Source organism: Bos javanicus, chromosome 3 (assembly GCF_032452875.1).
Source record: "Bos javanicus breed banteng chromosome 3, ARS-OSU_banteng_1.0, whole genome shotgun sequence".
Taxonomy (NCBI): Eukaryota; Metazoa; Chordata; class Mammalia; order Artiodactyla; family Bovidae; genus Bos; species Bos javanicus.
Window position 1 is genome coordinate 14773253 of NC_083870.1, and position 27769 is coordinate 14801021.

At 50.1% G+C, this 27769-nt stretch overlaps 1 protein-coding gene across 4 annotated transcripts; it reads right to left on the reverse strand.

The window, feature by feature from the left end:
• Positions 1-27703, reverse strand: SEMA4A (semaphorin 4A). 4 transcript variants are annotated; one of them, XM_061403517.1, is made up of 15 exons: positions 27662-27703; positions 18642-18812; positions 16736-16896; positions 15415-15477; positions 15037-15135; positions 14708-14813; positions 13763-13879; positions 12923-13047; positions 12585-12757; positions 11376-11526; positions 5239-5419; positions 3661-3779; positions 3394-3551; positions 1681-1781; positions 1-1305 (listed from the first exon to the last, which is right to left on the reverse strand). In XM_061403517.1, the coding sequence occupies exons 2-15, from the start codon at positions 18781-18783 to the stop codon at positions 713-715; spliced, it is 2289 nt and encodes a 762-aa protein (XP_061259501.1). In that variant the 5' UTR covers positions 18784-18812; positions 27662-27703; the 3' UTR covers positions 1-712. The 4 variants fall into 4 exon arrangements, with proteins under 4 accessions (XP_061259501.1, XP_061259511.1, XP_061259521.1 ...); XM_061403527.1 differs by lacking the exon at positions 27662-27703 and adding an exon at positions 25812-26024; XM_061403537.1 differs by lacking the exon at positions 27662-27703 and adding an exon at positions 24512-24598.
• Positions 27704-27769: the final 66 nt, after the last annotated feature.

Genomic DNA, 27769 nt, shown 5'->3' on the forward strand with positions numbered 1-27769 from the left:
TCACAAGCTTTGTCTTTTTAATAAAAAATAAACTGTCTGTGACAAGCAGGTTTTGAATTCCAAAACAGAGGAGAGGGGAGAGAAGAGAGTCCAGGGGTCAGCCAGGGAAAAGGAGTGATCAAGGCTCAGATTACCCCTGCCGTTCGAGCCAGGCCAGAAGGGGCACAGATTAAATGTGCCCCAACTGAAGCAAGATGGAAGGAGGTGAGACTTCAGGAAAGACCTCCCAGCGGAGCTGATAAGGTGAGCTGGAGGGAGCGGCTCCCTGCAGAGTCCTGGAGAGTCCTTGGAGAGGGGAGTGTTGGTGTCCAAGGTGGCAGCTGCTTTCAGAGTGGAGTCTCCAGATGTGGTGTGCTCACACGCTTGTTGTTTTAGGGTCTCCTGCAGCGGTATGTTCTGGACGATCCCAGGATGCCCAGAACTGAAGGATCCTCTCTGGGTCCTCCTTTCACAGCCTAGACCAGGTCTGGGGCAGCCCCGCTTAGAGAGGCCACGTGCTTGGTAGAAGCAGGTTCCACAGGGGAGCCAGCTCTGCTGTGCCCAGCCTCACTGAGTGCTATCAGTGGCACAGAATGGCAGAGAAGGTCCTCTGGTTGGGGAAAGCGGTCTTTAGTGCCACTCCCAGCCTAGTCAGAAAGGAACAGCTCCCAGCTCCCCCAGCCAATGGCCACACGCCCTGCCCTATCCAACAGCCCCAGCCTGTACCCAGAGTTTAAGCCACCTCTGTGCCCTGGAGGTTGTTGTCGGCGTCCATGTCACTGGCAGAGGTCCTGCCTTCCTTGGAGGGTTGGAGGCACTGCTCGCTGCTCAGTGGGGCTTTCTCCCTGGAGGGCAGGGTCCCACAGCCTTGGACTTTGCCCCGGGCTCGGAGTGCCCCCAGTGGGGATACAAGGAAGGTGACGAGGGCTCCTGAGAGCACCAGGGCAAGGAGCACAGTGACGGTGAGGAAGTGGGGCCAGTAGGACTTCGGGGCAGCCAGGGCGGCCCCGCCGCCAACCCTGGTCAGCGGGGCCTCCATGCGCTCCCGGGGAATGCCCGCCAGTTTGGGGTCCAGGGTCAGGGGCTGGTCCTGACTGTGCACCCAGTAGGAGACCACAGGGTACGAGAAGTCATTCTCAGTGGCCCAGCACTGATAGAGACCCCCCGCCCCATCTCGCAGAAGCAGCAAGAGGGAGCCATTGTAGACTGTGGAAGGGGCCTCTGGGATGGCTTCTACCCCGTGACTCCAGTGGTAAGAGGCCAGAGCCGAGCTCTGGGGACAGGGGAGCTCCAGGATGGAGTTGGGGACAGCCAGGACTTCTTTAACTGTAGGGGAAGGAAAGGGGCCAAAGGTTAAGGGGAGAATGCAGGCCCTGGCATTTGGGGCCCCATTCCCGTCTCCGACTTCTATTTCAAGTCCTAAACTCAACTCTGACCCCTTTCCTGTCTCCAGTCTGGGCCCCAAACTAACCCCCAGTTCATCTGACTCCAGCTCTGACACCAGAACCAATTTCAACCCCAATCCTGAATCCCAGCTTAGAATTTCTATCCCTCCACCCTACAGCTGACATTCAAATCCATCCCAACTCTGGGTATTCAGTTCTCAAGCCAGGCAGATACGAAGGGAGAAATTGATGCAGGAGTGTCCCCACCACTGGAAGTCCTCTCTAGCCTTTGCACCTCCTCTGGCCCCACACTCACTGATTTGGGGGCGGCTCCTGGGCCCCAGACTCCTGCCCATGGGGCCACTGGCACATGCCCACTCTGGGTTCCCTTGCTGCATGTCCTGTTTCCAGGACTTCCTGAGGAGAGAAAGCAAAAATTATCCCTTGAAACAGGCAAGAGTGGGAAGAGGAGGGAGCAAGAGAGGGAAGTGCAGTGGGGAGAAAGATGGGTCGGGGTGACAAGGTAGAACAGAGATCAGGGGAAGAGAAGCCCAGGGTGGGCTGAAACAGCTCAACAATGCCGGGTATAACTCCATCCCTGGAGGAGCCCCCAGAGGCTGGGGGTTGTCTTGGAGGCGATGTGTTAGTATTAGGTTGATGAAAACGTAATTACGATTTTTGCATTGTTGAAATTTGCCATTTGATATTGGAATACATTCTTAATAAATGTGGTTATGTTATACGTCATTTTAATGTATATTTTTTGCTTTATGTTTTTTGCTAATGACCTACTACTTGATGTTTATTTTATATTTATTTTGGACTATGGAAATAATATTAAGACAAAAAGCAAATATGAGCAATTTTCTTACTCGAGTTCAAAATGGGTCGTAAAACGGCAGAGACAACTCGAAACATCAGCAATGCATTTGGCTCAGGAATTGCTAGCAAACGTACAGTGCAGCGGTGGTTCAAGAAGTTTTGTAAAGGAGTCAAGAGCCTTGCAGATGAGGAGTGCGATGGCTGGCCACTGAAAGCTGACAACGACCAGTGGAGAGGTCATTGAAGATGATCCTCTTACTATTACACAAAAAGCTGCCAAAGAACTCAATGTCGACCATTCTGTGGTCATTGAGCATCTGAAGCAAATTGGAAAGATGAAAAAGCTCAATAAGTGAATGCCTCATGCGCTGGCCACAAAGCAAAAAAATCATCATTTTGAAGTGTTGTCTTCTCTTATTTTAAGCCACAACAAGAAACCGTTTCTCGATCAGATTGTGATGTGTGATGAGAAAAGAAAAGTGGATTGTATACTATAACCCGAGACTACCAGCTCAGTGGTTGGACCAAGAAGAAGCTCCAAAGCACTTCCCAGAGCCGAACTTGCACCAAGAAGAGGTCATGGTCATCGTTTGGTCAGGACCTTTTTTGGTGCAAGTGTGGCTTTGGGAAGTGCTTTGGAGCTTCTTTTTGGTCCAACCACTAAATGTCTGATCCACTACAACTTTCTGAACCCTGGCGAAACCATGACATCTGAGAAGTATGCTCAGCAAGTCAATGGGATGAACTGAAAAGTGCAATGCCTGCAGCCAGTTCAAAAAAAAGGGCCCCTTCTCCACAACAACACTCAAACACATGCCACGCAACCAACACTTCAAAAGCTGAACGGACTGGGCTGCAAAGTTTTGCCAAATCCACCATGTTCGCCTGATTTCTTGCCAACCAACTACCACTTCTTCAAGCAACTTTTTGAAGGGAAAACGCTTCCACAAACAGCAGAAAATGGTTTCCAAGAGTTCATCGAATCCTGAAGCACAGATTTTTATGCTACGGGAATAAAGCAACTTATTTCTTGTTGGCAAAAAATGTATTAATTGTAACAGTTCCTATTTTGATTAATAAAGATGTGTTTGAGCCTAGTTAAAATGATATAAAATTCACAGCCCCAAACCGCAATTACTTTTGCACCAACCTCACAGCACCTGGAAAGAAGGAGCCCAGAAGCACATACAGGGTAACTGGCACTCACAGGATGGGGGTGGGCAGGAGGCGGCAGGTTTGAGACTCAGGGTCCCAGGCACAGTGAGGGTCCCGGGCAAGGACACAGTCCATACAGCTCTCGTAGACACTACAGTTGGCTCGAGGAACCTTCCAGATGCCTCCTGAGAAGCCTACAAACACTGCTCCCTGGAAAAGAGATGAAGCCTGTCAAGTCACCCTGCCACATCTAGTAAGGACCTAGCACCCAAGGCCTGCCCCCCTGGAGATCTCATCTGAGGATCAGGCCCTTTCCCACCTGGGTAGGGGCCAGCTGCAGGTTGCGAACAGGTTCAGGGTCAGGGAACAGCTGAATCTCCTCCACCAGATAAGCACTGTGGTCCCCACTCACCACAGCCTTGTGGAGGGAGCCTGTGCCTGTGGAGAGAGAGAGTTGAAATCACCTAGCCTCTCATGCTTGCTCTCTGACTCCAGATGGCCTCCCCAGCTGTCAGAAAGTTCCTTCTGGGACTTCTCTGGTGGCCCAGTGGTTAGGTCTTTGGGCTTCCATGCAAGGCGTGCTGATTTGATCCCTGCTTGAGGACCTAAGATCCCCCATGCCTTGAAGCCAAAAAAAAGAAAGAAAGAAAGTTCCTTCTGAAGTCTGCACTGGACACAGATCTGTCAGACCATTTCCTTCCGTTGCCATGGAGACGGAGCTCTCGTAAATGGCTGGAAATCCCTTGCCTCTCAGTCCTTCCTTGGAAACTGCCTGATCAAACTCCAGCCCTAGAGGAACCAAACTATCCCCTTTCTTCATGGATATGTGGACTTTTAATCAGTTCTGGAGAAAATCACATCACCAGCCTCCCTCACTTCCGTCAAGGGTCTCTACTCAAAGTTCAGTAAGGTCTACCCCGACCACCTTTTCAAATTACCACCTTTCCAACAAGCGTTCCTGACCACCCCATCACACTGTTCTACTTATTTTCTGATCTCGTAATGTACCAAGTAACTGACTCCTTCAGTATGTTTATTGTCTGTCTCCATGCACTCCAAAAGGAGCTAGCTTTTTGTCTGTTTTGTTCTTGTCTGTGTACTCAATATAGGCACAGCTGATGTCCTAAAAGAAAGAACGAACCTGACGGGCTTCTTCTACTAAAGCTCAAGGTCATCCACCTTAGCCAGGCCCTCAATACATATGCTTCGCAATCTTCCCCATCCCCCCACAGACCGTCTCTCCTTCTTTCCACAAAGAATATTTGAATCTACTTCTCTCTTCTCAAACCTGCCTTTTCCATCCCTCAGTCCCCGCCACTCATGACCTTGTGTTCTCCTACTTCATAGAAAACACAAAAGCCTTCGCCTAAGGGCTCCCTCTACTTCCTGCCCATCTTCTCCCTCCCCAAGTCTATACACCCCTCCTCTATCCTCCCTTACATCACCTTTCTAGCATGGTTTCCCCCATAAGATAGATAAATAAGATAAACAGCTCTTGCTAAGGTCACCAAAACCCTTCATGCTTCTCTACCCCACCAGACTGAAAGTTCAGAAAAGTTAGGGATGGGGCTCTTTGGTTCCCCTGCTATATTTTCAGAGCCTAGCTGGGTGCCAGGCACAGCGCAGGTGCTCTGATAAACATTTGCTACTTCGTGATAACCTAGAGGGGTGGGATGGTGGGAGGTCCAAGAGGGAGGGGTTATATGTATACGTATAGCTGATTCACACTGTGGTACAGAAGAAACTAACACAATATTATAAAGCAATTATCATCCAATTAAAAAAAGAATTTGTTGAGTGAATGCATGAGTGAATGGACTCAAAGGTCTCCCTCCTCAACCTGAGTTGCAACCCTGGCTCCAGTCCCTTGAGGGGTGCCCTGGAGCCCTCTACTCACTGGTGCCCAGGTACATGACCAGATGGCTCTGCCCGTCGATGCCCTGGGCTGTCTCCACCGCAAGCCATGTGTACTCTACACCAGACTTCACCAGCAGGGGTGTCCCCACCACTGGCTCATCCATCAGGAAATGGTCCTTCATGAAGGTCAAGGCTTTATCAGAGGAGGGGCCCTTGGAGCACTGAAGGGGGAAGGAGGCAGATCAGGTCAGTTTTCTCCTTTCCTTCAACCCACCCGTGGCCTCTTCTCTCCCTCCCTCCCCTTTGGCTAATCTCCTTTGCCTCCCTCCCTCTTGGCAGTCCTCATTTCAGGATTGGGATTAAAGCTGGACTCTGGAACTACCTGGCTTTAAAATGCAGTGTCTGAATTCAGCATGTCTGAGGTTCCTTAACAGTGAAATGGGCCTATTACCAACACAGCACAGACTTGCTATGAGGATGCAAGCGACTTACATGAAAAGTAATTAGAACAGTACTTGGCATGAAGTAAGTACTTGATAAGCTTTAGCTGTCATTATTTCTACCCATCATCCCCGTCACCAAGGATGCCCGGCCACCAGCAGAATGTAGGGTGAGGATCCCCTGCAGGCAAGGACCACCCTGAACTCACGTCTGTAGGCCCAGGCTTAGCATAGGACCTAGTACTCAGTTGGGGCCCAATAAATGTTCACAGAGTCAATAATGGAATGCAGTCTGCCACAAAAAGGGGTGGTGTACCAGGGAGTATTTTGCATCATGGTTTGGCATGAATTGGATGCACGACTCGGGGAGAGTCCCTTCTCCATTCTGGGCCTTCTTTTTCTTAACCATAAAATGAGGGGGTTGGACCGGCTGTTCTCCAAAGGCCCTGCCAACAACAGCATACTGCAGCTCTGGGACACCTGTGTCCTGATCAATGGTCACGATTCTTGTCCTCCGTTTCCAACAGCACTGTCTTAAAGCCAGCCACAACTGCATCACCTCATGCTGTGTCCTCAGACAAGTTACCCTACCTCTATGAGTTGCAAATTCCTATCTGTAAAGTGACGCGATAACATCTGTATCTCATTTAGATGCCAGAATGAGCACATGTACCTACTCTCGCTTCCTCCCAAAGGGATTTTTTTTTTAAAGACATATGAGAACATGAGAGGAGGTAAAAGCAGCCACATTTGGGAAGCTGGAAAGCAAATGAACAAAAGGGAAAAGACTTAGCAGGAAAAAAGAGTCTTTCTAAGCCAGCCCAGGCTTAAATTTTGATTTATAAGGTAGAATTTCTGAAGTTCATAAATCAGTGGCCTCAGTCCCCTCTGGAAACGGGGCAAAAGAAAGGCTATATTTGAAAATCTATTTAAGAAGCAGGCAGACTTCTTCCCAGCTCCATGCAGCTGAGTAACTGTCCCTTCCATACCCTGGCCCAGGACTGGAGGTTTATTCTCTAGAGAGGATAAGGCAGAGGGACTCTGGTTGGAGGACAGCAGAGAGGTGACACACCATGATGAAGGCAGGGGATTAAATGCAGGTAGACACAGCACCTGCTGAGACTCTTCCCCCACCCCCAGCCTTTCTTCCCCATGACTCCCAGATCCCAGGAGCCAGACCGCCTTACTCCAAGAGAAGACTAGAAGAATCTGCTCCAGGAAAGCTGACTAAAGGCCCAAAAGAAAAGACTTAAAGATACTGATATTGAAGGTCTCCAGTAAAGCAGCCTAGCCAGCCCATTCACAGTGGAGTTATCATGGAGTTCAAGTTGCCAAGTCATACCCAGGGTGCAGAGTTTCCACAGCTTCAAGGCCCCCTCCCTCATAACTATGAGTAGATAGCCAAGGATGACCAAATATGTGAGTGAAACCACAGACATGAAAGATATAAAAAACAGAGACACGGAAAAAAATTAATAAACTTTAAGAGGAAACAAATGATTCAGAGAAAAGAAAACTTCACAGCGAAGTATCATTATTACCTTAAGAGAGAGAAGTATGAAAATAGCATACCCATGAAACAAGAACATACATAATGCTTCAAAAGAGGAGTTCTTATTCCAACGAATGCAGCCAGAGATTATAAATGTCCTGAAAGAAGACCAAACTAATACAAGTTTTTATTTTGCTCCCCAAAGTCAAACTTTAAGAGCAAGTTTTTATGATCAAGTTTCTAGATCCAAACACCAATTTATAGAAAATACTTAAACTCCGCCACAGCAATGCAAAATCATCAAGATCCAAACTGTGGGAAATTCTACATAACGAATAAATTGTAAGAGAAAGAAAGAAGTTGGAAAGGGAACATATAGACTAAGAGAGACTGAAAAGAACAACCAATCCAAACTTACAGATCTTATTTTGATTTTGATTTCAAAAACAAACTATATTAAAAAAAAAAACCTTATGATATCTATGAGACTATTAGAAATTTGAATACTTTTGCATATTAGGTTAAGAAACTATTATTAATTTAGGTGGGGTAGGGGGCTTCCCTGGTGGCTCAGATGGTAAAGAATCCACCTGCAATGCAGGAAACCTGGGTTCAATCCCTGGAGAAGGGAGTGGAAACCCACTCCAGTATTCTTGCCTGGAAAATCCCAAGGAGCCTAGCGGGCTACAGTCCATGGGATCACAAAAAGTCAGACACGTCTGAGTAACTAAACATGCATGCATGCATTATTTTTTTGGTGTAATAATGGAACTATACATTATTTTTTTCAAAGCCCTTATCTTTGGTGATACATACTAAAACCATTATGGATGAAGTAATGGGATGAATGGTAGCCACCCAAAGGTATGCCCATTGAAAACCTGGGAGTGTGACTTTATTTGGAGAAAGGCTATTTGTAGATATAATTAAAAAATCTCAAGATGACTCATTCTGGATCACAATGGGCTCTAAATCCAACGACAAGTGTGCTCATAAGAGAAGAGGAGGAGACACACAGAGATAAGGCTACGTGACAGCAGAGGCAGAGACTGGAGTGAGGTGCCTACAAGCCAGAGAACACCAAAGCCTGCCAGCAGCCAAGGCAGGAGTGAGGCCCAGAACGGATTCTCTCTCAGGGCCTCCAGGAGGAGCCAACCTTGACTGCAACTTTGATTTCAAACACCTGGCCTCCAGAATTGTGAAGGAATAAATTTCTGTTGTTTTACACCACCAAGTTTGTGGTAATTTGTTATGGCAGCCATAGGAAACTAACACAGATGAAATGATGCCCAGAATTTGCTTCAGAAAATAAGAGGGGAAGGGAGTGGAGTAGAGATGAAGTGGTCTGACTGGCGAGGAGTTGCAGCTGGCTGATGGGTGTATGCTGCTAAGTAACTTCAGTCATGTCCGACTCTACGCAACCCCATAGATGGCAGCCCACCAGGCTCCCTAGTCCCTGGGATTCTCCAGGCAAGAACACTGGAGTGGGTTGCCATTTCCTTCTCCAATGCATGAAAGTGAAAAGTGAAAGTGGAGTCGCTCAGTCGTGCTCTTCACCAGGGTGCCACTGTTTAGAGGTCCATAATACTATTCTGTCGGAGAAGGCAATGGCACCCCACTCCAGTACTCTTGCCTGGAAAATCCCATGGACGGAGGAGCCTGGTAGGCTGCAGTCCATTGGGTCGCTGAGGGTCGGACACGACTGAGCGACTTCATTTTCACTTTTCACTTTCATGCACTGGAGAAGGAAATGGCAACCCACTCCAGTGTTCTTGCCTGGAGAATCCCGGGGACGGAGGAGCCTGGTAGGCTGCAGTCCATGGGGTCGCTAAGAGTCAGACACAACTGAAGCGACTTAGTAGCAGCAGCAGTATACTATTCTGTCCACTTTTTATATGTTTAAAATTCTCTATAATAGAATGTATTTATAAGACATATACAAAGCTCAAAAAATCTAGGAAATTAAATATGTTAGCAGAAATTTAAAATCTGACAGAAGGATCAGAAGATAAAAAAATTGAGATACTCTCTTAGCAAGTAGAACAAAACCAAAGACTTGGGAAAATTCCTAAAAAGGATTTTAAAAGTTATAGGACCAACCAATCCAGGGGGTTCAGAAAGAAATGAGAAAACATCCCAACAGTAGAATATCCTCTCCATGAAAAAAGAGATTTTTGTTTTCTTCACTACTATGTCCTCATTGCCTACAATAGTGACAGGTGACCTTAAAAAAAATGTATTAAATGAAAAGGTAACAGTTCAAGCAACAGGTTAACAGTTCTTTTCAGTTCTTAGAACTGAAAGAACTGAATTTCCAGGCCTACGGGGCAAAGTGAACACTCGGACCATGAATGAACAAGATCCCATCAAGGCACAATATCATGAAATTTCAAAATAACCAGCAACAACAACAAAAAAATAACCAGCAACACAAAAAAGGTACGACAAGATTCCAGAGGGAAAAACAGATATTCAAAGCTTTGGGGATCAGAATAGCTTCAGACTTCTCAAACAGTAGCACTGTAAGCTAGAATATAATAGAGGATGCCTTCCAAGTCTGAAAGGAAGATTATTTTTTCCTAGAATTAAAATAGATACAACCAGGCAAACTATCAAAGGTGAATGTAGAATGAAGACATTTTCAGACATTCAGGGTCTCAAAAAAATTTACCTGCTGTGTATTCTTTTCCAGGAATTTACAGAGGCCATCCTGGTGGCTCTAGTGGTAAAGAACCCACCTGCCAATGTATTGAGACATAACAGACACGGTTTTGATCTCTGGGTTGGGAAGATTCCCTGGAGGAAGACGTGGCAACCCACTCAGTATTCTTGCCTGGAGAATCCCATGGACAGAGGAGCCTGGCAGGCTACAGTCCATAGGGTCGCACAGAGTCGGACACAACTGAAGCAACTTAGCACCCACCCACCCATCCTCCACTAAAATAAGACAGTGAAAGAAAGAAAAAATAGGAAGTTGTGGGATGCAAGAAACACCAGATTATCACAAGAAAGAGGCAAAGGGAATGCCCAGAATGATGAGGAAGGGAGCTTCCAGGATGGCAGCTGTGCTCCGGATGTACATGAGATGAAGATGTAGTCAAGACTGCAGCAGATAGAACGGATTTCCAGGAAAATGAAATTCTTAGACTACCAAATGGGTCTGTTTTCAAAAGAGATTCAGTTAATTGAGGTAGAGTTTGGGGTTGAAATAAAGATAAGAGCTTAGAAAACAAAGCAAAAAAAAAAAAAAATCAAGATAATTACTAACCCCAGGGAAAATTTTTTTAATTATGCAAAAAGGAAAAATAATCATGGCCTACTATATGGCTCAGTTGTGAGTAATGAATCATAATATAAATACTGGCCTGACCAAACTGACTATAAACCAATGCTGGGAGATAAGAGGTGGGTACAGCAGTGTGCTGGTAAGGCTGCTCTGGGGTGATGATTTAAAGTGTTTGCTGATTTCCATAATGTATTATTCCCACCATGGTTAATTTCAAGCTATCAACGTAATGTCACTGAACTCGGATTTGGAAAGAGATGCACAAAGGGTTCTTGCTAGTTGCTGCAAGTCAGCTCCAGCTCATCGCTGAGTGGGGGGTGGGGATGGGGAGACACGGTTAAATCTTCACCATCCACAATGGGAATTCAATAGCTGCTGCCTGAAATGGAAGCAGCAAGGAATAGGAATAAACATATTTTGAGATTTGGAGATAAAATCAAAAGAATCAGCTAAAAGAGTTGAAGGAGATTGTCTTTAGAGAGGGAAAAGTGCTGGAGAGAGGAAACTGGGCTGCTGTTTGTAACCAACCATGTAAATCTCCTTGGAAAAGTGCTGGAGAGAGGAAACTGGGCTGCTGTTTGTAACCAACCATGTAAATCTCCTTCGAATGGTGTACATATACAACTCCAATCCAAAAACAAAAGTTAAATAAGAAATGCAGATGAAGAGGCCCAGGAAAGTCCCTGGCACAGCCTGTGCTCCCTTGTTTTTTCAGTGATATACCCAAGCATATGGTGTGCACTTAGCTGGGGTGCAGGGGTGCTGTTCTGTATTTAGGATGGGGCTGGACACCATGGATGTGGAACGTGGGCAGCTGGAATGGTGAATATCTGAGCAGACAGGACTTGGGGGTGTGGGGAGCACTAGCATTTATGGGGCACTATCACGCTGTGAGAGGTGCTTTGACACATATATGTCTGGGGGAGGTGGGCTTTACTCATTGCATGGATAATACTCACACTGCCTGGCCGTGGACTGATATCAGGATATTCATAAGTAGTCCAGCGTGAAGTCTCTTTGTCCAATTCCTTATACTTCCCCTCAAAGACACTCTTGATGTCCTTGAGTGAGAAAGCACAGACAGCAGAGCTCCTGGTCCCACCAACGTGCCTGGAGACAGCCCGAGGGGAAGTTGTCTGTAACCTCCTCTGCTACACCTCCCCCTCCCACCTTGGCCCACTTTTGGTGAAAAACCCCAGAAGGGGAGAAGTATGAAGGGCTGGGTCAGTCCCCAGCCGAGAGGCGATAAGAGCTAGGAGAGTCCCAGACTTTATCCCATTTTAGGATCTGAGGTGTGGTTATCCTTAATGAGAACTAATTTGGGCTCAGGCCCTGGGGCGTCTCCTGTGTGGCCTGCCCAGACTGAGCCTCTATGGGAGAAGCAAAGTAGCCAGCTCCCAGACAGGCTCCAGGTGAAGCTCTCCTCCCTGGGGGTCCAGTGTATTCTTGGTCCTCAGAAAACCAAACAGAACCCAACTACGAGACTATTTTTATTCCTTCCGCCCTGGTCTGTGGAGACAAAAGCTCTGTCTCTATTGTTTTGTTTTAACCTGACTGTGGCATAAACCATATTCTCAGTCCTGGAAGCCACAGATACCAGACCATGCTTACAAAAGATATCTTTGGTACCTGACACATTGTCAGCAGACACCTGAACACTGTGGGAGCCAGACCACAACAAATAAGTCTCAATCTCCAAGCAATGACTTTATTTTTATCTTATGTTGTTGATGGTGTTTCGCTCTATGCTATGACCACTAGGAAGTTCACAGCTACAGGTGTCCCAGCATCCCCAACTGTATAAGGTGATAATCATCTGTAATGTGCGGACTCCATCCCTGGGTTCTCTCATTCTCCTTTTATTTCCATTTCCTCATAGGTTTATTTTATTTTAACGTTTGCCTTTTGTAAGCTGCCTCCTATCCTTTTTGGAACCAGGCAGGACATAAACTAATAAGAACCTTTCTGAGCTTTATTTTCCCTGTCTACATTGAGCCCTACATTAAGGGCGTGAGTCAAATTCCTGGGAGATGGTGATGATCAAATGTCTTCATATGTGAAGTGTGGAGTTTGTGCTTCGCTCACATCAGTTCCTACCCTCCCTGGCGGGCCAGGGAGCTGACCCCAAATCCCACTTCCAACCCCCACGCTCTCGCCTAGTTGCTCACCACTGAGAGGTAAAGACTGCGTAGACCTGGGGATCGGTGGAGGAATTGTCTGCCAGCAGGACAGCGTGACGGATAACGTTGAAGGGAAGTTGTTCCGGCTGGGTGCAAAGCAGCTGGGCCTTTAGGAAGGTGGTCCACTTCTTCTGCAGCAACTTTTCGCCACCCACGTCATTCTAGGGGCACAATCTAAGAGTCAGAGGGTGCCCCCACTGCCCACGCGTGACCACGCCCTCTAACCCGCCCCTCACCCCATTGGACCCTAAGCGCCCAGCCCCTCCTCTGCCATCTCCCCCATTGGCTTCTCCACGGCCAGCCCCGCCTCCCACCAGGCTGTGGACCTTGCAGACTTGGGCCACCCGGGAAATGCGAAGCTTCTCGAAGAACTCAAATTCGCTGGCTGTCTCCTCGAAGAAGAAGTAGACGACCTGGGTGGAAGGAATGGCTGCCACGAAGGAGGCGTCCGCTGCACGGGAAGGGCAGATAAGCTAAGAGATGGAGCACCTAGGTGTCCTGGTTTCCCCTTTGGGAAAACCCTTGACTCTGAAGACTAGAAGGTACTATGGCCCAGATCTACAGCTGATCGAGGTGTGGCCATGGGTGGGGGGAGGTACTTTAATTATTTACATAAGATGAAAGCTTCCCGGGTTTCTCTGGTGGCTCAGTGGTAAAGATCTGCCTGCCAGTGCAGAAGACAAGCATTTGATCCTTTGTCAGGGAAGATCCCACATGCAGCAGCTAAGCCTGTGGGCTTCAGCTATTGAACCTGTGCCCCAGAGCCAGAGAGACCCACAACCGCTGCGAGCCCGTGTGCTGCAACTACTGAAGCCTGCCTGCTCTACAGCCTGTGCTTCCCAACAAGAGAAGCCACCACAATGAGAAAAGCCCATGCACTGCACGCAACTGGAGAGTAACCCCTCGCTCGCCACAATCAGAGGAAAAAAGCCTGCGCAACTACAAAGACCCAGCACAACCAAAATTTTTTAAAAATTAAACAGTTTTTTTTAAAAGAGGAAACCTCCCCAGGACAGGAGGTCTGTCTTCTTCCCTGCAGTACCACCTTGCATATAGTACGTCTCAACCAATGAGAGTTGAGTGAATTAACAGCAGTTCAGAGTGCCAGGTCTCCGGGACTTGGGGAAGGGGGCCAGACCTGTGCTGGGTGGGGCTGAGGTCCTTACGTTGTAGCCAGCGGAGGAAATTGTCAGTCTTGAGGACAGGCTGGGATCCCAGGGTGCGCAACAAGATGGGCTCACTGCCCAGGAAGTTGTTCATGGTGCCGGAATAGAGCATCCCATCTAATGTGAGGAGAGGAGGGGGGACCTTGTCAGTTGGAGGGTGCCCCTGCCCTTCTCAGATCTGCCTCTGACTGGGGTCAGCATTCACATCACTCTCTGGCCTTCTTTATTTGTTCTACACCTTCCCGTGGAGTCCCAAAGCCCAGCTCACAGCCCGCCCTGAGCACTGTTCTTAGGTCCTCCTCCCACAGGGACTGGCCAACTTTATGGCCTTCAGTGTTTGGCACTTTCCCCGCCTTTCTCTGGCTCCTCCCTCCCACACCCAGCTGAACCACTCGCCAGTTAGAATCACTCATTGTTTCTCCAGGATGGCTGTTCTGTTTCTACACATGAGGGCATACCCTTTTCTTCCAGGAACACTTTCCCTGCCCACCTACCTGTCTTTCAAGGTCCCACTCAGTCAAAGGCCACCGGCTTCAGGAAGCCAGGGGGTGGGGGGAGTGATGGTTTGTGTCCAGGAGGGCACAGCACCATGATTTCCTCTTTGCAGTCCCTACGTTTCCTAGCCCAATGCCTGGCACACCGGAGTGGCTGTTCATACAGAGTCTGCTTGTTGAACAGAAGGTGACTCTCAGGCCTCTTTCCTGTCTGAGACCCTTCCAGGACCCTCCCATCTCTGTGCATCCCTCCACATCCATCTTGCCCCACCTCCTTTGTGGCAGCTTCATCTGGTTGGGGTACCTGATACTCCCTCTGATTTTATGCTCTGAGGCTCCTGGCTTCCCCTCCCTTTGTCCTCTTGCCTTTCAGGAAATTGTCAGATTCCCTGTGTCACAGAGTGACCAGGGAAAGCAGTTATTGGGATGGACCAGGGAAACCGATACTCACCTGCCATGACAGCCGTGTGCTTATGGGTGGGGTCGAAGGGGCTTTGGCCTTTCCCCTCCACAACCCTGTCCTCCGAGATGGGCAACAGTCTGGAATCTTGGAGTTCCTAGAGGGGGGGAAGTGGCTGGGGGGGCCAGAACGCCAGAGTCTCACGTCTGGGAAAGGAGGGACACGAGGGAGGAAGGGGTAGGGGATGCAGAGGAAAATTGACCTGGAGCTCGGAAGCTCACAAGGACCCTGGGCCGCAACATCAGAGTTTTTCAGAGCTGCAGAGGATGAGCTGGGGTGGAGGTGAGGCGGGGCCTGAGAGCCGGCGCCAGATAACTCACAATGAAGGTACAAGCAGGGCTGAAGGCAAACGTGCCGCAGGCGTAGAGGTGGGTGGAGTTGAAGGATACCAGGACACGAATAAAGTTGAAACACTGTGTCTGGGGGAGAGAGACAGTTCAGGCCTCCAGAACACTTGCCCCAGACTCCCGGCCCCTGGAGGACTGCTCCCTCACTTGCCAGGAGGGAGAAGGGCTGGACAGTGCTGAGGCAGTCCCCATAGGTCTTTATAGAACAGCAGTCCACGTGATCATGATCCTCTAGAACACGATCACTCAAACAAGCGTCCTCTGCTGCCTGCCTCACCTAAGGTCATCCAGTGATGGCCTGGGGACACCAGGGCTCTCTTGCAGAGCCCCAGTATCGCCACCCCTACTTACCTCATTGCTCTTCCTCTTAAAGGCACATTCACTCTTTTTTCTGTCACTGGCTGGCCAGGGTATCTGAAGTAGGGCATTGGGAAAGGGGAGATGAAGGGAATGAGATCTTGAGCTCTCTGACCTACTACCCCCTCCTTGGCTCTGGTGTGAAATCACCAGCAGGCATAATGGTTAGTTACATGCTGGTAGGCTGTAAGAACCTCGCTTTGTGACCCTGGCTATTACTCTAATGATACTGATATTCATGAGGACACAGCTCCATGTGAGAACATGGTCAATGGAATCAGACCTGAGCTTGAACCTAGACTCAACCACTTACTGGTTGAGTGATCTTGGTCAATGGCACAGATTTCTGTATGTAAAGCACCTAATGCCATGCATGGTATACAAAGCAGCAGCTGGAAACAAAACAAAACACATTTCTTGGGGAAATTGTTAAAAATTTTCGGTTCCTCACACCTCAGAGAAACTGTATTTTTAATCCGCATCCCATATGTGCAGGTGGCCCACAGACCACACGCTGAGCAACACAGACTGTGTTGAGATGCTCAGTAATTGCTCCCTCCCTCCCTTTTTTCCTTCCCTCTCCCTTTCTCCTTTACATTATTCCTGTGAGTAGGGTGACTATAACACAGAAGCCTCAGTGATTTCTTCCAGTGGGTGGATATCACATTATTGATATAATTTGAGTCAATGTTTCTCTCATAGGTCAATTTCCATATCAGTCATTTTAGCAACTAGTATTGGGGCTTCCCTGGTAGCTCAGCTGGTAAAGAATCCGCCTGCTAATGCAGGAGATCCTGGTTCAATTCCTAGGTCGGGAAGGAGGCCCTTGAGAAGGGATAGGCTACCCACTCCAGGATTCTTGGGCTTCCCTGGTGGCTCAGCTGGTAAAGAATCTGCCTGCAATGCAAGAGACCTGGGTTCAATCCCTGGGTTGGGAAGATCCCCTGGAGAAGGGAATGGCTACCCACTCCAGTATTCTTGCCTGGAGAATTCCAGGGACTATCCACGGGGTTGCAAAGAGTCGGACACGACTGAGCAAATTTCACTTTCACTTTGTCAATTTCCATATCAGCCATTTTATCAATTAGTAGTATTCAACCAGTATTCATCGTGCCCATGAAGTGTGAGGCCACTGCTGTGTTTCTTGTCTGTCATAAAAATCATACGTGTATATGTCCATACCAAGAACTGCCAATCGTTGCTGATTATAGACAACAGCAAATTGGGTAGTTATTCATGCATAGGCAGTCCAGGCACAGGGCAGCTGCCAGCCCCCTCCTCACTTCCAGCCCGCACCCTTTCCCTGGCCTCTCACCATATTCTTCAGCCTTGGCACCCCAGGATCCTCGATATTCAAGGCCAGAATGGCCTCTCGAGCCCCCACATAGAGAGTGCCTCCGTCATCACTCAGGAGTAGAGTGTCAAAGTCCTGGAGGCCCTTTTGGTGGAAGAAGCTAAGAGCTCTGCGTCCATCCCCTGTTGAGAGGTGGTGAGAAGGGGTGAGTGATGAGAAGGCAGTGGGTAAGCAGCTGATTTATGAGAGAAAAGCAGGGGAAGGAAAGGGTTGGCAGAGTGTGCTCCCCCCAGCCTTCGCAGCCGGACCCACTCTTCAGCAGCAGATCCCTGCTTTGCCCCATCCTGCTGACAGCCTAGGAGCATTGGGTGCTGAGCTCATAGTGGAGAGGAAAGACAACCAGATTCAGGGTAATAACAGACTGGGACAGACAGAGGGTGCCCCACACTCAAGAGACAGACAAAGGGACAGGAAATAAAGTGAGGCATAAGGGATGTTCTTTCAGGCCTAGGGGGCTGCGGCTGGGCAGGACACATCAGTCCTCACAGGCAGGGAGGGCAGAGAGCAGATAGACAGACAGGAAGGTGTTGGCACCCACAGACAAGAAGGCTAGAGGTAGATAGGACTATGTGACAGAGTAACTGTGGGTTTCAGGGGTCCCACTCACCAACCCCACTTTCCTTCCCTCCTCTACAGGAAATTTCTACCACGAGAACCACTGCCATAGGTGGAACAGAAAGAAAATGTTTTTCTCCTGAGTTTCCTGCAGGCGCCTGTATATCACCCAGACTGGGGATTTCGGCTGGCTGTGGGAGATTCCCTGAGGTCTCCCCATCACTGTGATGTGGCGGAGGTGGGCGTGTGTGCCCGTTCCCCTGGCACATAGGGCCCCTGGCACATCAGCGCGGAGAGATGAGCTTCTCAAACTCTCTCTCTCTCATGAGCACGTTTGCACTTTCGCATTAGAGGACTGATGAGCTAACTGTTAGCTCTGGAGGCTCAGAGAATCTTAGTACCAACCACGAAGAGGAGTTGGGGAAACATGTGGCAAGGTGCCAGAGAGGCTGGCCTCCCCAGAGCTGTATAAACCCCTCTGTCACTGAACTGATCACCCTCAAGTATGGTTGTGTGACAGCCCACCTGCCTGCCCCTGGGGACCATCAGCACCTTGGGGGCAGGGTTTATGCTTGTAATCCCAGCACCTAACACAAGGGAGGCCCTTCCATCAATGGGCAACATGCATTTCCTTTACCATGTTGCCCCAGAAAGATGCAAAAGACTCAGCCATGCCCAGGAGACCCTGCCCCTGCAACTCCGACAGGGCCCATGTCCTTTCCTGAGTCTTTTCCCTGCAGGTGGAGGGCCAGCAGCCCCCACAGCCTCAGTAAGAAACCAGTCAAGCTGTGCCTACAGGGTCCCAGGGCCCAGACACCAGCCAGGCTACTCTGGGTTCTTGTATTCCTGGTGTCCACAGTATTGGACACAGCGTGGTCCAGCATCATCTGTGCACTTGCGTGTCCTGGGTCACCAGGTCCACGGATTCCCTTAAGCCTCAAATGTCCTAGGGGCATGAAAGCAGTTATGGGTTTGAAGTGCCCAGTTTGATAACAGTGACACCGAAGGAGGGAAAGAGAAATCACCAGCTCTGGAGAACCAGAAGGCACAACGCCCCTGGCCCCCTGCTCTCCTCACCTCCCTTTCCTCAGTCTCTCCCCCAAGTGAGTTTCATCATTCACTCCTTTCTCAGCCTGAATTTCTATTTCTGGCTGTCTCTCTCTCCCTGACGCCCTCTGCCTCTCCATGACTTATCTAGTGTGGTTTCTCCAAGTCCAATTTCCTATCCCTTTCCTTCCATTCTCTCTTTCCTTCCTCCACCCCCTCCAGCCCGGGGCTGCCATCCCCTACTTCCTGATTGTCAGATCCTTACCTGCATGGTATTTGACCCTGGGTGTGGGTCCCTGCCCTTCACGCCCCGCAGTTGTCGCTGGTGGCAGGAACAGCAGGAGCAGCTGGAAGAGGAAAAGGCCCAGGAAGCTCCAGGAGTCCAGGCCCAGGGCTGGAAGGGCCATGCTCAGCCAGGGGCTGTCACTGGACGTCTCTGGGGAAACAGGCACCGGGTACTCTCTGGGTGAGCAGTCCTTACCACATCCCCCCTGGGAACCAATCAGAGAGCCCCAGGCAGCAGAAGTATGTATGGCGGGGGGCAGGGGGGGGGATGCAGGGGGACGGGCCAGTTTCCTCTCCAGTGTGCCCTCAGAGAGTCTCACTTCCATCATTCTCACAGGCCTCACTCTGCCCCACTCTCCCCTCCGAATTGAAGTCCAGTTGTTCCCCATCCCTTATGATCTCTTTGCACCAATAGCCCGGTTCTGCCTTCCCTCACCTTACGCTCAAGGAAGTCCTTCTTGTTATCTACTCTGCCTTTCCTCCTCCCATAGCCCAGATCCCAAACCACTGCCTGGTCCTGGCTCCAGGACTTTCTGGGGAGCAGATTCCTGCACTCGCAGTATAGATTCTTCAGACTTGATTCTCCTGGCTCTTTCAGATCTCTTGATACCCAGGGCCTTGTACTCAGCCCTACCCTCTGATGACCCAAACAAGAAGACCAGGTCTGAACCGGCCTGCTCTGTTCTCTGACTCTGAGGCCTACAGGCCTCTTCTTGCAGAGAGAAGATGGGAGACCAGCCCTCCAGGCTGACTAGTAGCATCACACGGAAAGCGGCCCAGGGCAGGGAGAGGCTGGTCGTCTCCCAGCCTCTGCAGCTGCCCCCTCTCTCTCTGGTCTTAGTGCTGCTGCTATCTGTCCCCCTGGTCTCTGCATAATCCTCCCCTTGGTCTGCCACCCCTCCAGTCAGCCATCACATCTCACGTACCGTTGAGCCAGTCACAGCATAGAACCCAGGTATCCAGACTCTTGGGCGGGGGGTGCCATCCAAGAGAAAGAAGGGAGGGCTCCCAGGCCCCAGAGGTGGGGGACGGGAGGCTCAGCCCGGCTGGGCCAGGAGTGCGGCCCTCCAGGTACCCATAGTGGCAAAGCCCGCACTGGGAGCTCTGGGCAAGGGAAACCAGAATTTCCACCTCTCGAGTTGTGACAGATCCCTGGCTTGGGCGGAAGTTGGTTGACTGGGAGGGGAATAAAAGGAGACACACCTCTCTCTTTGGCCCTCCTCTCACCTGTCTATCAAGAAAGTTTAAAAGGCCAGAAAGTTTCTAGGTCATTTCAGCCATCCCCCTGTCCCTCTATCGTCACAGCCAGTCTAACAAGCCTAGTCGGGATTTTACCTCTTGCTCAAGATTTCCCAGATAGGAGACATGACACCGTCTTTCATATTCCTCTTTTCACTTACCTCTCCACTCCTACCAACAGGGAAGTCCCTGAAGTGGAATAACCTTTCAGACCTCCCACGGCCAACCGAGCCATAGTCTTTAAAAAACAATACGATCCTGAACAACAAGGACCTAGAGCACAGTACGTGCTGCTGCTGCTAAGTCGCTTCAGTCGTGTCCGACTCTGTGCGACCCCATAGACGGCAGCCCACCAGGCTCCCCCGTCCCTGGGACTCTCCAGGCAAGAACACTGGAATGGGTTGCCATTTCCTTCTCCAATGCGTGAAAGTGAAAAGTGAAAGTGAAGTCGCTCAGTTGTGTCCAACTCTTAGCGACCTCATGGACTGCAGCCCACGAGGCTCCTCCGTCCATGGGATTTTCCAGGCAAGAGTACTGGAGTGGGCTGCCACTGCCTTCTCCAGTATGGTACAGGGACCTGTATTTAATATTTGTAATAACCTATAATGGAAAACAATCTGAAAAAGAATATGTTTATATATAATCTGCCTGCAATGCAGATTGACCTGGGCTCAATCTCTGGGTCGGAAAGATCCCTTGGAGAAGGAAATAGCAACCCACTCCAATATTCTTGCCTGGGAAATACCATGGATAGAGGAGTCTGGTGGGCTACAAGTCCATGGGGTCCCCAAGAGTCGGACACAACTTAGCAATTAAACAACAGCAACCCACTCCAGTATTCTTGCCTGGAGAATTCCATGGACAGAAGAGCATGGTGGGCTGCAGTCCATGGAGTCACAAAAAAAAATTTTTGTAATAAATAAAACAATTGCATTAGGCTCTCATCCATGGCGGAGAAGGCAATGGCACCTCACTCCAGTACTCTTGCCTGGAAAATCCCATGGACGGAGGAGCCTGGTAGGCTGCAGTCCATGGGGTCGATAGAGTCGGACACGACTGAGCGACTTCGCTTTCACTTTCATGCATTGGAGAAGGAAATGGCAACCCACTCCAGTGTTCTTGCCTGGAGAATCCCAGGGACGGGGGAGCCTGGTGGACTGCCGTCTATAGGGTCGCACAGAGTCGGACACGGACACGACTGAAGTGACTTAGCAGCTCATCCATGGCTTTGCTGAGAAAATTCCTTCTGTAGTCTTATCTCCAGCACTCTTAGGGCAGCATCAGGCCAGTGGGAGACCCAGAAAATTTCCCATCTGCGCTCATACTTCTGAGGCACCCAAAGGCCGGATGGTGGCTGCTCACCCCTCCCTTAGGGCTCCAGGGATCTCATAATGCAGGGTTAATGAGGCATCTAGCACCAAAGGCTTCATGACCTAGAAAGTGGGTAGTTTCCTGCTCACTCAGCCCCAGCTGACTGCTGGTAACAGAGCACAGACGTCCCAGGGCTAATCGACTCTAATAAATAGACCGCCTCCTTAAACGCATATTCCTCACGGTCAGGAAGCCTTTCCTGCTGTGTGACATCCACCCACCCCACGTCCCTGCCACAGCAAAGCGGACAGCCTAGGCTCCTTCTTAGAAGAATTCCTTGCCAGAGTCGGCTCAGCCTTCTTCCCTTTCCCGCTGCCCTCATTTTCCCTCAATTTCTCTGAGGGCTGGTCTCAGCCAAGCCGCTCCTGACAGCTGTTTCTGGTAAGACTAGATTCTGCTGATCTAGTGGCAAGCTCACTCTGCAGTCTCAACTTGGGGACCCAGATTTGATGCCTAGTTAGGGAACTAGATCCCACATGCTGCAACTAAGACCCAGCACAGCCAAATAAATTAAAAAACAACAACTACACTTAGTTTAGACTCCCCCAGACTCTCATGGAGTCTCATTGCCAGGTCCCTGGGAGAAGCCATGGGCCCAGTCACCCGGAGAAAATTTTCTAGACTCTCAGAATCAAGGATCACTCCCACCTGGACCCCACATTTCATGCCCCCTAACCCTCAGTTTAGAGTGGGAACCTACCCCGCTGCAGGCCTCTCTGCTTGAATGGACTGGCTTGTCTGGGAAGAGTTCTGATGGTGGGAAGCCGGGAGGAGGGAGGAGATTCCAGCCCCAGGCTCCGGCCTCTGCCTTGTTCCTCTCTCTCCGGAAGTCTTAGATTCAATGCCCTGAGCCTAGTGCTTCCTTCTGACAAGTCTTCTTTACCTCAACCACAAGTATGAAGTTTGCCTTATCGATAAAGGCTTTGATCTACCCAACAATTTTAGCTTCTAGGTACTACAGTAATCTTTTTTTTTTTTTTTTTGGTCTTGCCATGTGGCATGTGGGATCTTAGTTCCCTGACCAAGGATAGAACCCTCACCACCTGCATTGGAAGCATGGAGTCTTAACCACCGAATCACCCAGGGAAGTCCCCACATTTTAAAGATAAGGGAAGTGAGGCAGAGTAGCCAGAAGGAAAGGTAAACTCAGGTCTGCCTCGTTCCAGAGTGAATCCCTTAGCTACAGTGTCTCTTAGGCATCCTCCTCCTGCCCGGGTCCGGCAAACTCAACTCTGAGCAACTTGGATGGAGAAAGCAAGTTCTAGTTCCCCTGGGCTAAGAAACAGTATCTCTGGGGTGAATCTTGACTCAAGAGGAAACAGAAGCCTACAATTCCTGCCTCCACTGCCTCCGCAAGGGCCTCCCAGGCTAGTTCCCTGAGGAGCCTGGTGGGGAGGAGGATCACCTTGCCCCCATCACTGCCCATCTGTACCAGAGTCTCAGAAGTCAGACTTCAGGCCACACTGCCCTCTCTCTTGCTGCCCACACAGGGGCCCACGCTCAGTCTAACGCCCAAGTCCTGCCATCTTGTAAGTCTTGGTTGGTTTTTTTTTTTTTTTTTTTACTAAAAAAATGTTTACTAATGTCTATTCCCACTTAAACATAGCACTGTCATAAAAAAAACTTTAAGCATTTGCAATTTTTTAATAATTTCACATATGTGTTCATGAAATCATAGTGACGTTGATCTGGTAATCCATAAGATTTTCAGGTTGTAAACTGCAGAGGCTATATATGAGATAGGTGATTTCAGAAATGCAAGGAAGGAGTTTGGGAGGAGGGAAGAAAAGGAGAAAGGAGATAAGGTCTTTGGAAACAGAGTTTTCTGTGGAATCTCCTGAAAACTTTTCTGGCATTCCACCTTGGAAAGATATTTTGGTAAATAGAATGTTTGAAAGTCTAGATTTTGAATGAGGGGCCCCACACTTTCATTTTGCACGGGGCCCGGCAAATAATGTAACAGGACCTCTCACAACATTGGGGATGCTCAGAGCTGACAGGGTCCCACCCTCTCTCTGTACAAATGAGGAAACCAAGGCCAGGGAGAGGAAGTGTCTTGGCTGAGGCTGAAGCAGGGCAGCAGTTCAGGTAGGGTGGCGGTAGGAAGGGGTCAGTGGTTCAGGACCAGGTTGTAGGGGCTATGCCATTTCACAGCTGCACTGTGGGGGCTCCCCAACTCTTTTCTCTCCAAGCCCTGGGGCCCAACCTGGGGACCCCCATGACAGCACTGCTGAGTTCAACCCTGACCTCCCAGTGGGGACTCCTTCCCCATGGCCCCTGCTGCTGCTGCTGCTAAGTCGCTTCAATCGTGTCCAACTCTGTGCGACCCCATAGACGGCAGCCCACCAGGCTCCCCCGTCCCTGGGATTCTCCAGGCAAGAGTACTGGAGTGGGTTGCTATTTCCTTCTCCAATGCATGAAAGTGAAAAGTGAAAGTGAAGTCGCTCAGTCGTGTCCAACTCTTAGCGACCCCATGGACCGCAGCCCACCAGGCTCCTCTGCCCATGGGATTTTCCAGGCAAGAGTCCTGGAGTGGGGTGCCACTGCCCCTAGACCACATCAAATAATAACCCCTTTCTGGCCAGCTTTCACCCCAGGATGGAAATCTAGATGTGGGGATAGAGGTGGGAGAAGTTGCTTCCCATACCCACCCCATGCTCACCCCAGGGTCTCTGTCTCTTCTGCACTCTGATGGAGCCTGGATACCTCACCAAGGGAGGGATCCTGGAGCCAGGAGAGAAGCCCCTCCTGGCTGTGCCAACGACCCAGCTGGTCTAATTCTTCCCACCACCTCTCCCCTCAGCTTCAGGGAAGCCCCAGAAGAGAACAGTCCTAGGGAACATCAGCTTCCCGGGTCCCCTTCTTAGCCCTATCTACCCAGTCCCTCATTATCCTCTTTTTTACAATCACAAGAAGTCAAATCAACTTATAATTAAAGTGCCTAATGTGTGTAAGGCACTAAGGATATATCCCCAAGCCTCTGCTCCCCCAGCACCCCCCCACCTCTTCTCACCCCTACAGTCTCCAGTCTTCTTTCTGTCCACCCAGCCCAATCCCCTTTAACCCCTTACCCAGTGCCTCCTGGGTTTCCTCCTCCTGTCCGACTAGTGCTGGAAGACTGAGCTGAGTATTGAACACAATGGCCTGACCCCCTCTGTCCGCCCCTCCTCGGGGCAGAGCAAGCGCCAGACAATGGACCGCCCCCTCCATTCTGAACTGTCAGCGCTTTGGCTCCCTTACCTGGAGCTTGGATGTGCTGCTGCGTCTCCCTCCCTCTGGAATGCCAGGCTTCCTGTCTCCCAGTGCCTTCGTCCCTGCCACACCCCCGCCCCCCACCCCCAACCCCATCCCGCCTCACTGGTCCTCAGTCACCATGGCAACTGCATCTCTAAGTGGGAGGGACTAGAATCTCCCCATATTCTTCCTCCTCCTACTCGTGTCCCCCTGCGCCCCACCTTCTGCGGCTCCTGAATCCACATGTTTGGAGGACGCAGGGCTCTGGATGTGGGGGGAGGTAGGAGGGGGAGCACACTAGCCTCTGGGGGTCCTTGCTCATCTCCCTTGCCCACTGTCAGGCAGACATCACGATGCAGATGTCCCCCAGCTTGGTTCAGGGGATTAGTTGAGGCCAATTCTCCTTTATGGTCAGTTCCTCTGGGTTTTCCCCCTTCTCTCAGGAACTGTGTATTTGTAAGGGGGTCACACCTGGATGCTGGCCAGCCTGACCCCAGGCAAACTGAGTTTGCCAGCGAGGATGCAAATGAACACACAAATACCCATGCAAATAAGCCAAGAGGCAAGGTCTCTGTCAAGAAGCCTAAGAAGCTGTCTCCTATTACTATTATCCTGGCTTGCATGGCAAGGGCACCACTGCCAGGTTCAAGTTCTGCTGTTTATTCCTAAGCCACTTTACCAAGATGCCAGAAGCCTTTGGCTAACCCCCTGAGACCTATTAGAAGGAGAAAGTTTGTGCTATAAGAGGAGGGACAGAGGGTAGACTTCAGAAAGGACTTTCCAGAGGATCAGACCAGATAGGAATAAAAAGAGACAAGCCTAAGCTGGATTCTTTCCTATTGAGAGGCAAGCAGGGGTCTGGGCAGAAGCTTTGGAAGCTGGCTGGGCCTGGGGTCCTCTGCTAGCCCTGATCCTGAGCCACTATGTACCAGAGCTCCCTCCTGTCCCCGCTGGGGCTTACCTTCTTCATTGGTAAAATGAGGAGTTGAAAAAGCCCCTTCTAGGGGACTTCCCTGGCGGCCCAGTGGTTAAGACTCTGCACTTCCACTGCAGGGGACATGGGTGTGACTCCTGGCTGGGGAACTCAGATCCTAGATGTCATACAGCCAAAAAAAGAAAAACAAAAAGCCCCTTCTAGATTGGTTTCTCCTGGTCTGTGGGAAGATTGTGAAAAAAGGCACCATGGGGCTGGAAAGCAGAAGCCCCAGGGATCCTAGGCCTGGATCCCTATAACTTGCTGTGTGATCTTAGGCAGGGCACCTGCCCTCTCTGATTCACATAAGTAAATGATGGCTTTTCAGCTTACCTGGGAGCAGCTTGGCTCATCTCTAGACTTAGTATTTTTTACAAAGAAGGAAGTGAGTGTTCTGGTGCCGGTCCAGGGCAGAGAGTTTCACAGGCCAGATGTGGTTCCCCTTAAGGTCTGGTTTGGGGTAGCGGGTGAGCATTTCCGTCTGGGGCAGGGCAAGAAGGGCATGTGTTGAAAGCAGAAGTGGACTAGGCAGAGATGCTGTCACATCCCCCACCACTTCCTGACACGCCATCCACTGTACCCTCAGCCCTGAGGCCCTGGGGATTCGAAGAAAGCCAGAAGATTCTTCCTGAGGCAGGAGGCAGATGGGCCCCTCAGGGTTAAGTGATAGGAAATCCACTCCATGTGGACTGAAATTCCAAGAAGAAAGTAACAGGACAATTAAGAGAGGAGGCTGGGCCTGCCCAGACCACATATCACTCATCTTTAGGGGACCTGTCTGACCACACATGCACAGAAAGGCTCCTTGGAGATCATGGGGAGTAATGCTAAGGGATGGCCTACCCATAGGCCTTTGTGGTAGAGTCCGTCTTGACCAAGAGATGCATGCGCAAACATGGAAGGATCCTGAGATATATGAAATATGGACTGTAAACCAGGCAAATCAAAATGATTGGCCAAAGGAAAACCAGAAGAAACACCCCATAAAAATAATTCAAACTACCATGAGGGCGTGACTCAGGGACTCTCCCTCTGAGTCTGCCCATGTGTCTATCCACACATACTGTACTCTTTTCCTCCAAATAAACACTTTACTAGCTTCACTGCTTTCCAGACTTGTGGGAATTCTTTTCGGCAAAGCTGAAGGGCCAAGGCCCTTGTCACTGACCACTGGTCTAGTGGCTAGGATTTGGTGCTCTCACCTCTGTGATCTGACCTCAATCTTTGGCCGGGGAACTGAAGCCCAACTTCAAGCCACTGCAGGCCAAGGCCACTCAAAATCATTCTCCCCCAGGATTGGGACACACAGCAGGAGAGGAAAAAATGATTTGGAATCAAGGTGGCCAGGGCTAAAAGAAACTGAAATTGAGCTAGGGCTGTAAGACAAAAACTGGACTGCAGAAAGACTTTACACCTGGGGGTGTCCTTGGGCCCCTGCCCCCAGTGCTTTCCCTTTTAGGGGGATTGTTCCCAGTCCCTGTAGCAGAATTGGAAGAGACTACATTTCCATTTCTGAAGAGGGAGGAAAGTCTACAGTCCCCCTCCGCTTCATTCCAGGTTACCCAGCTGGGCTTCAAGGAACCCTCTCCTGGTTGTGACATGGAACTCAAAACTTCCAGGAAGGAGCTAAGTTGTCCCATGAGGGAACAGAGACGTAGTCTCTGGAGGTAGCTGTGGCTGCAGTTAGAAATTTACCAGGGTGAGCGGGACACCCGAGTCTCCTATGTCTAGCTCCTGGGATTCGAGAAGGAAGGAGACGCTTTCTGCAGCCTCACTTCCACTTCTCCAGCCGGGGCACAAGATTCCACTTACTCTGGTTTGCTTGGTCTCAGTTTCCCCATCTACGGGAAGACAGGGTGTCAGGGCCCTATGTCCTTAATTGAAGGAGGAGCAGGAAGTGATTGGACAGAGGTTAGCAAATGACAGTCCCAGGAAAATGAGATGAGGAGTAAAGCGTGAGGAAACCCAGGCATCCTGTCCCCTTAGGCTCTGTCCCTCAAGATCCCTGGGGTTACCCTTCCCCCACTTTGAGGCCGGAGGACCACCCAGAGGGCCCCTTAAGTTATCTACTGAAGTTGGCACACCGATATTCCATGTCCACAGGGCTAGGAAACTGACATCCCGCACCCCCCATCCCACCCCAGGGGCCGAGGTCCTCCTTCCCCACCACCTTCAAGCCTTACCCCCAGCCCAGCAGTGGAGACCCTAACCCAGGCGTCCAAGACTTCCAGCAGAGTCTGTACCGGGCAGGGGGCGGAGCAGAGGCAGGCAGGGAGGGGGAGGGGGTGGGG

Excerpts from the sequence above, each read along its gene's own strand:
- SEMA4A (XM_061403517.1), bottom strand. The coding sequence starts at position 18,783 with ATGGCCCTTCCAGCCCTGGGCCTGGACTCCTGGAGCTTCCTGGGCCTT. Across the intron at positions 5,420-11,375 it reads TCAGTCCACGGCCAGGCAGT|TGCTCCAAGGGCCCCTCCTC; the intron begins GTGAGTATTATC and ends TTCCCCCTTCAG. Across the intron at positions 3,552-3,660 it reads TGCAGCTGGCCCCTACCCAG|GGAGCAGTGTTTGTAGGCTT; the intron begins GTGGGAAAGGGC and ends TCTCTTTTCCAG.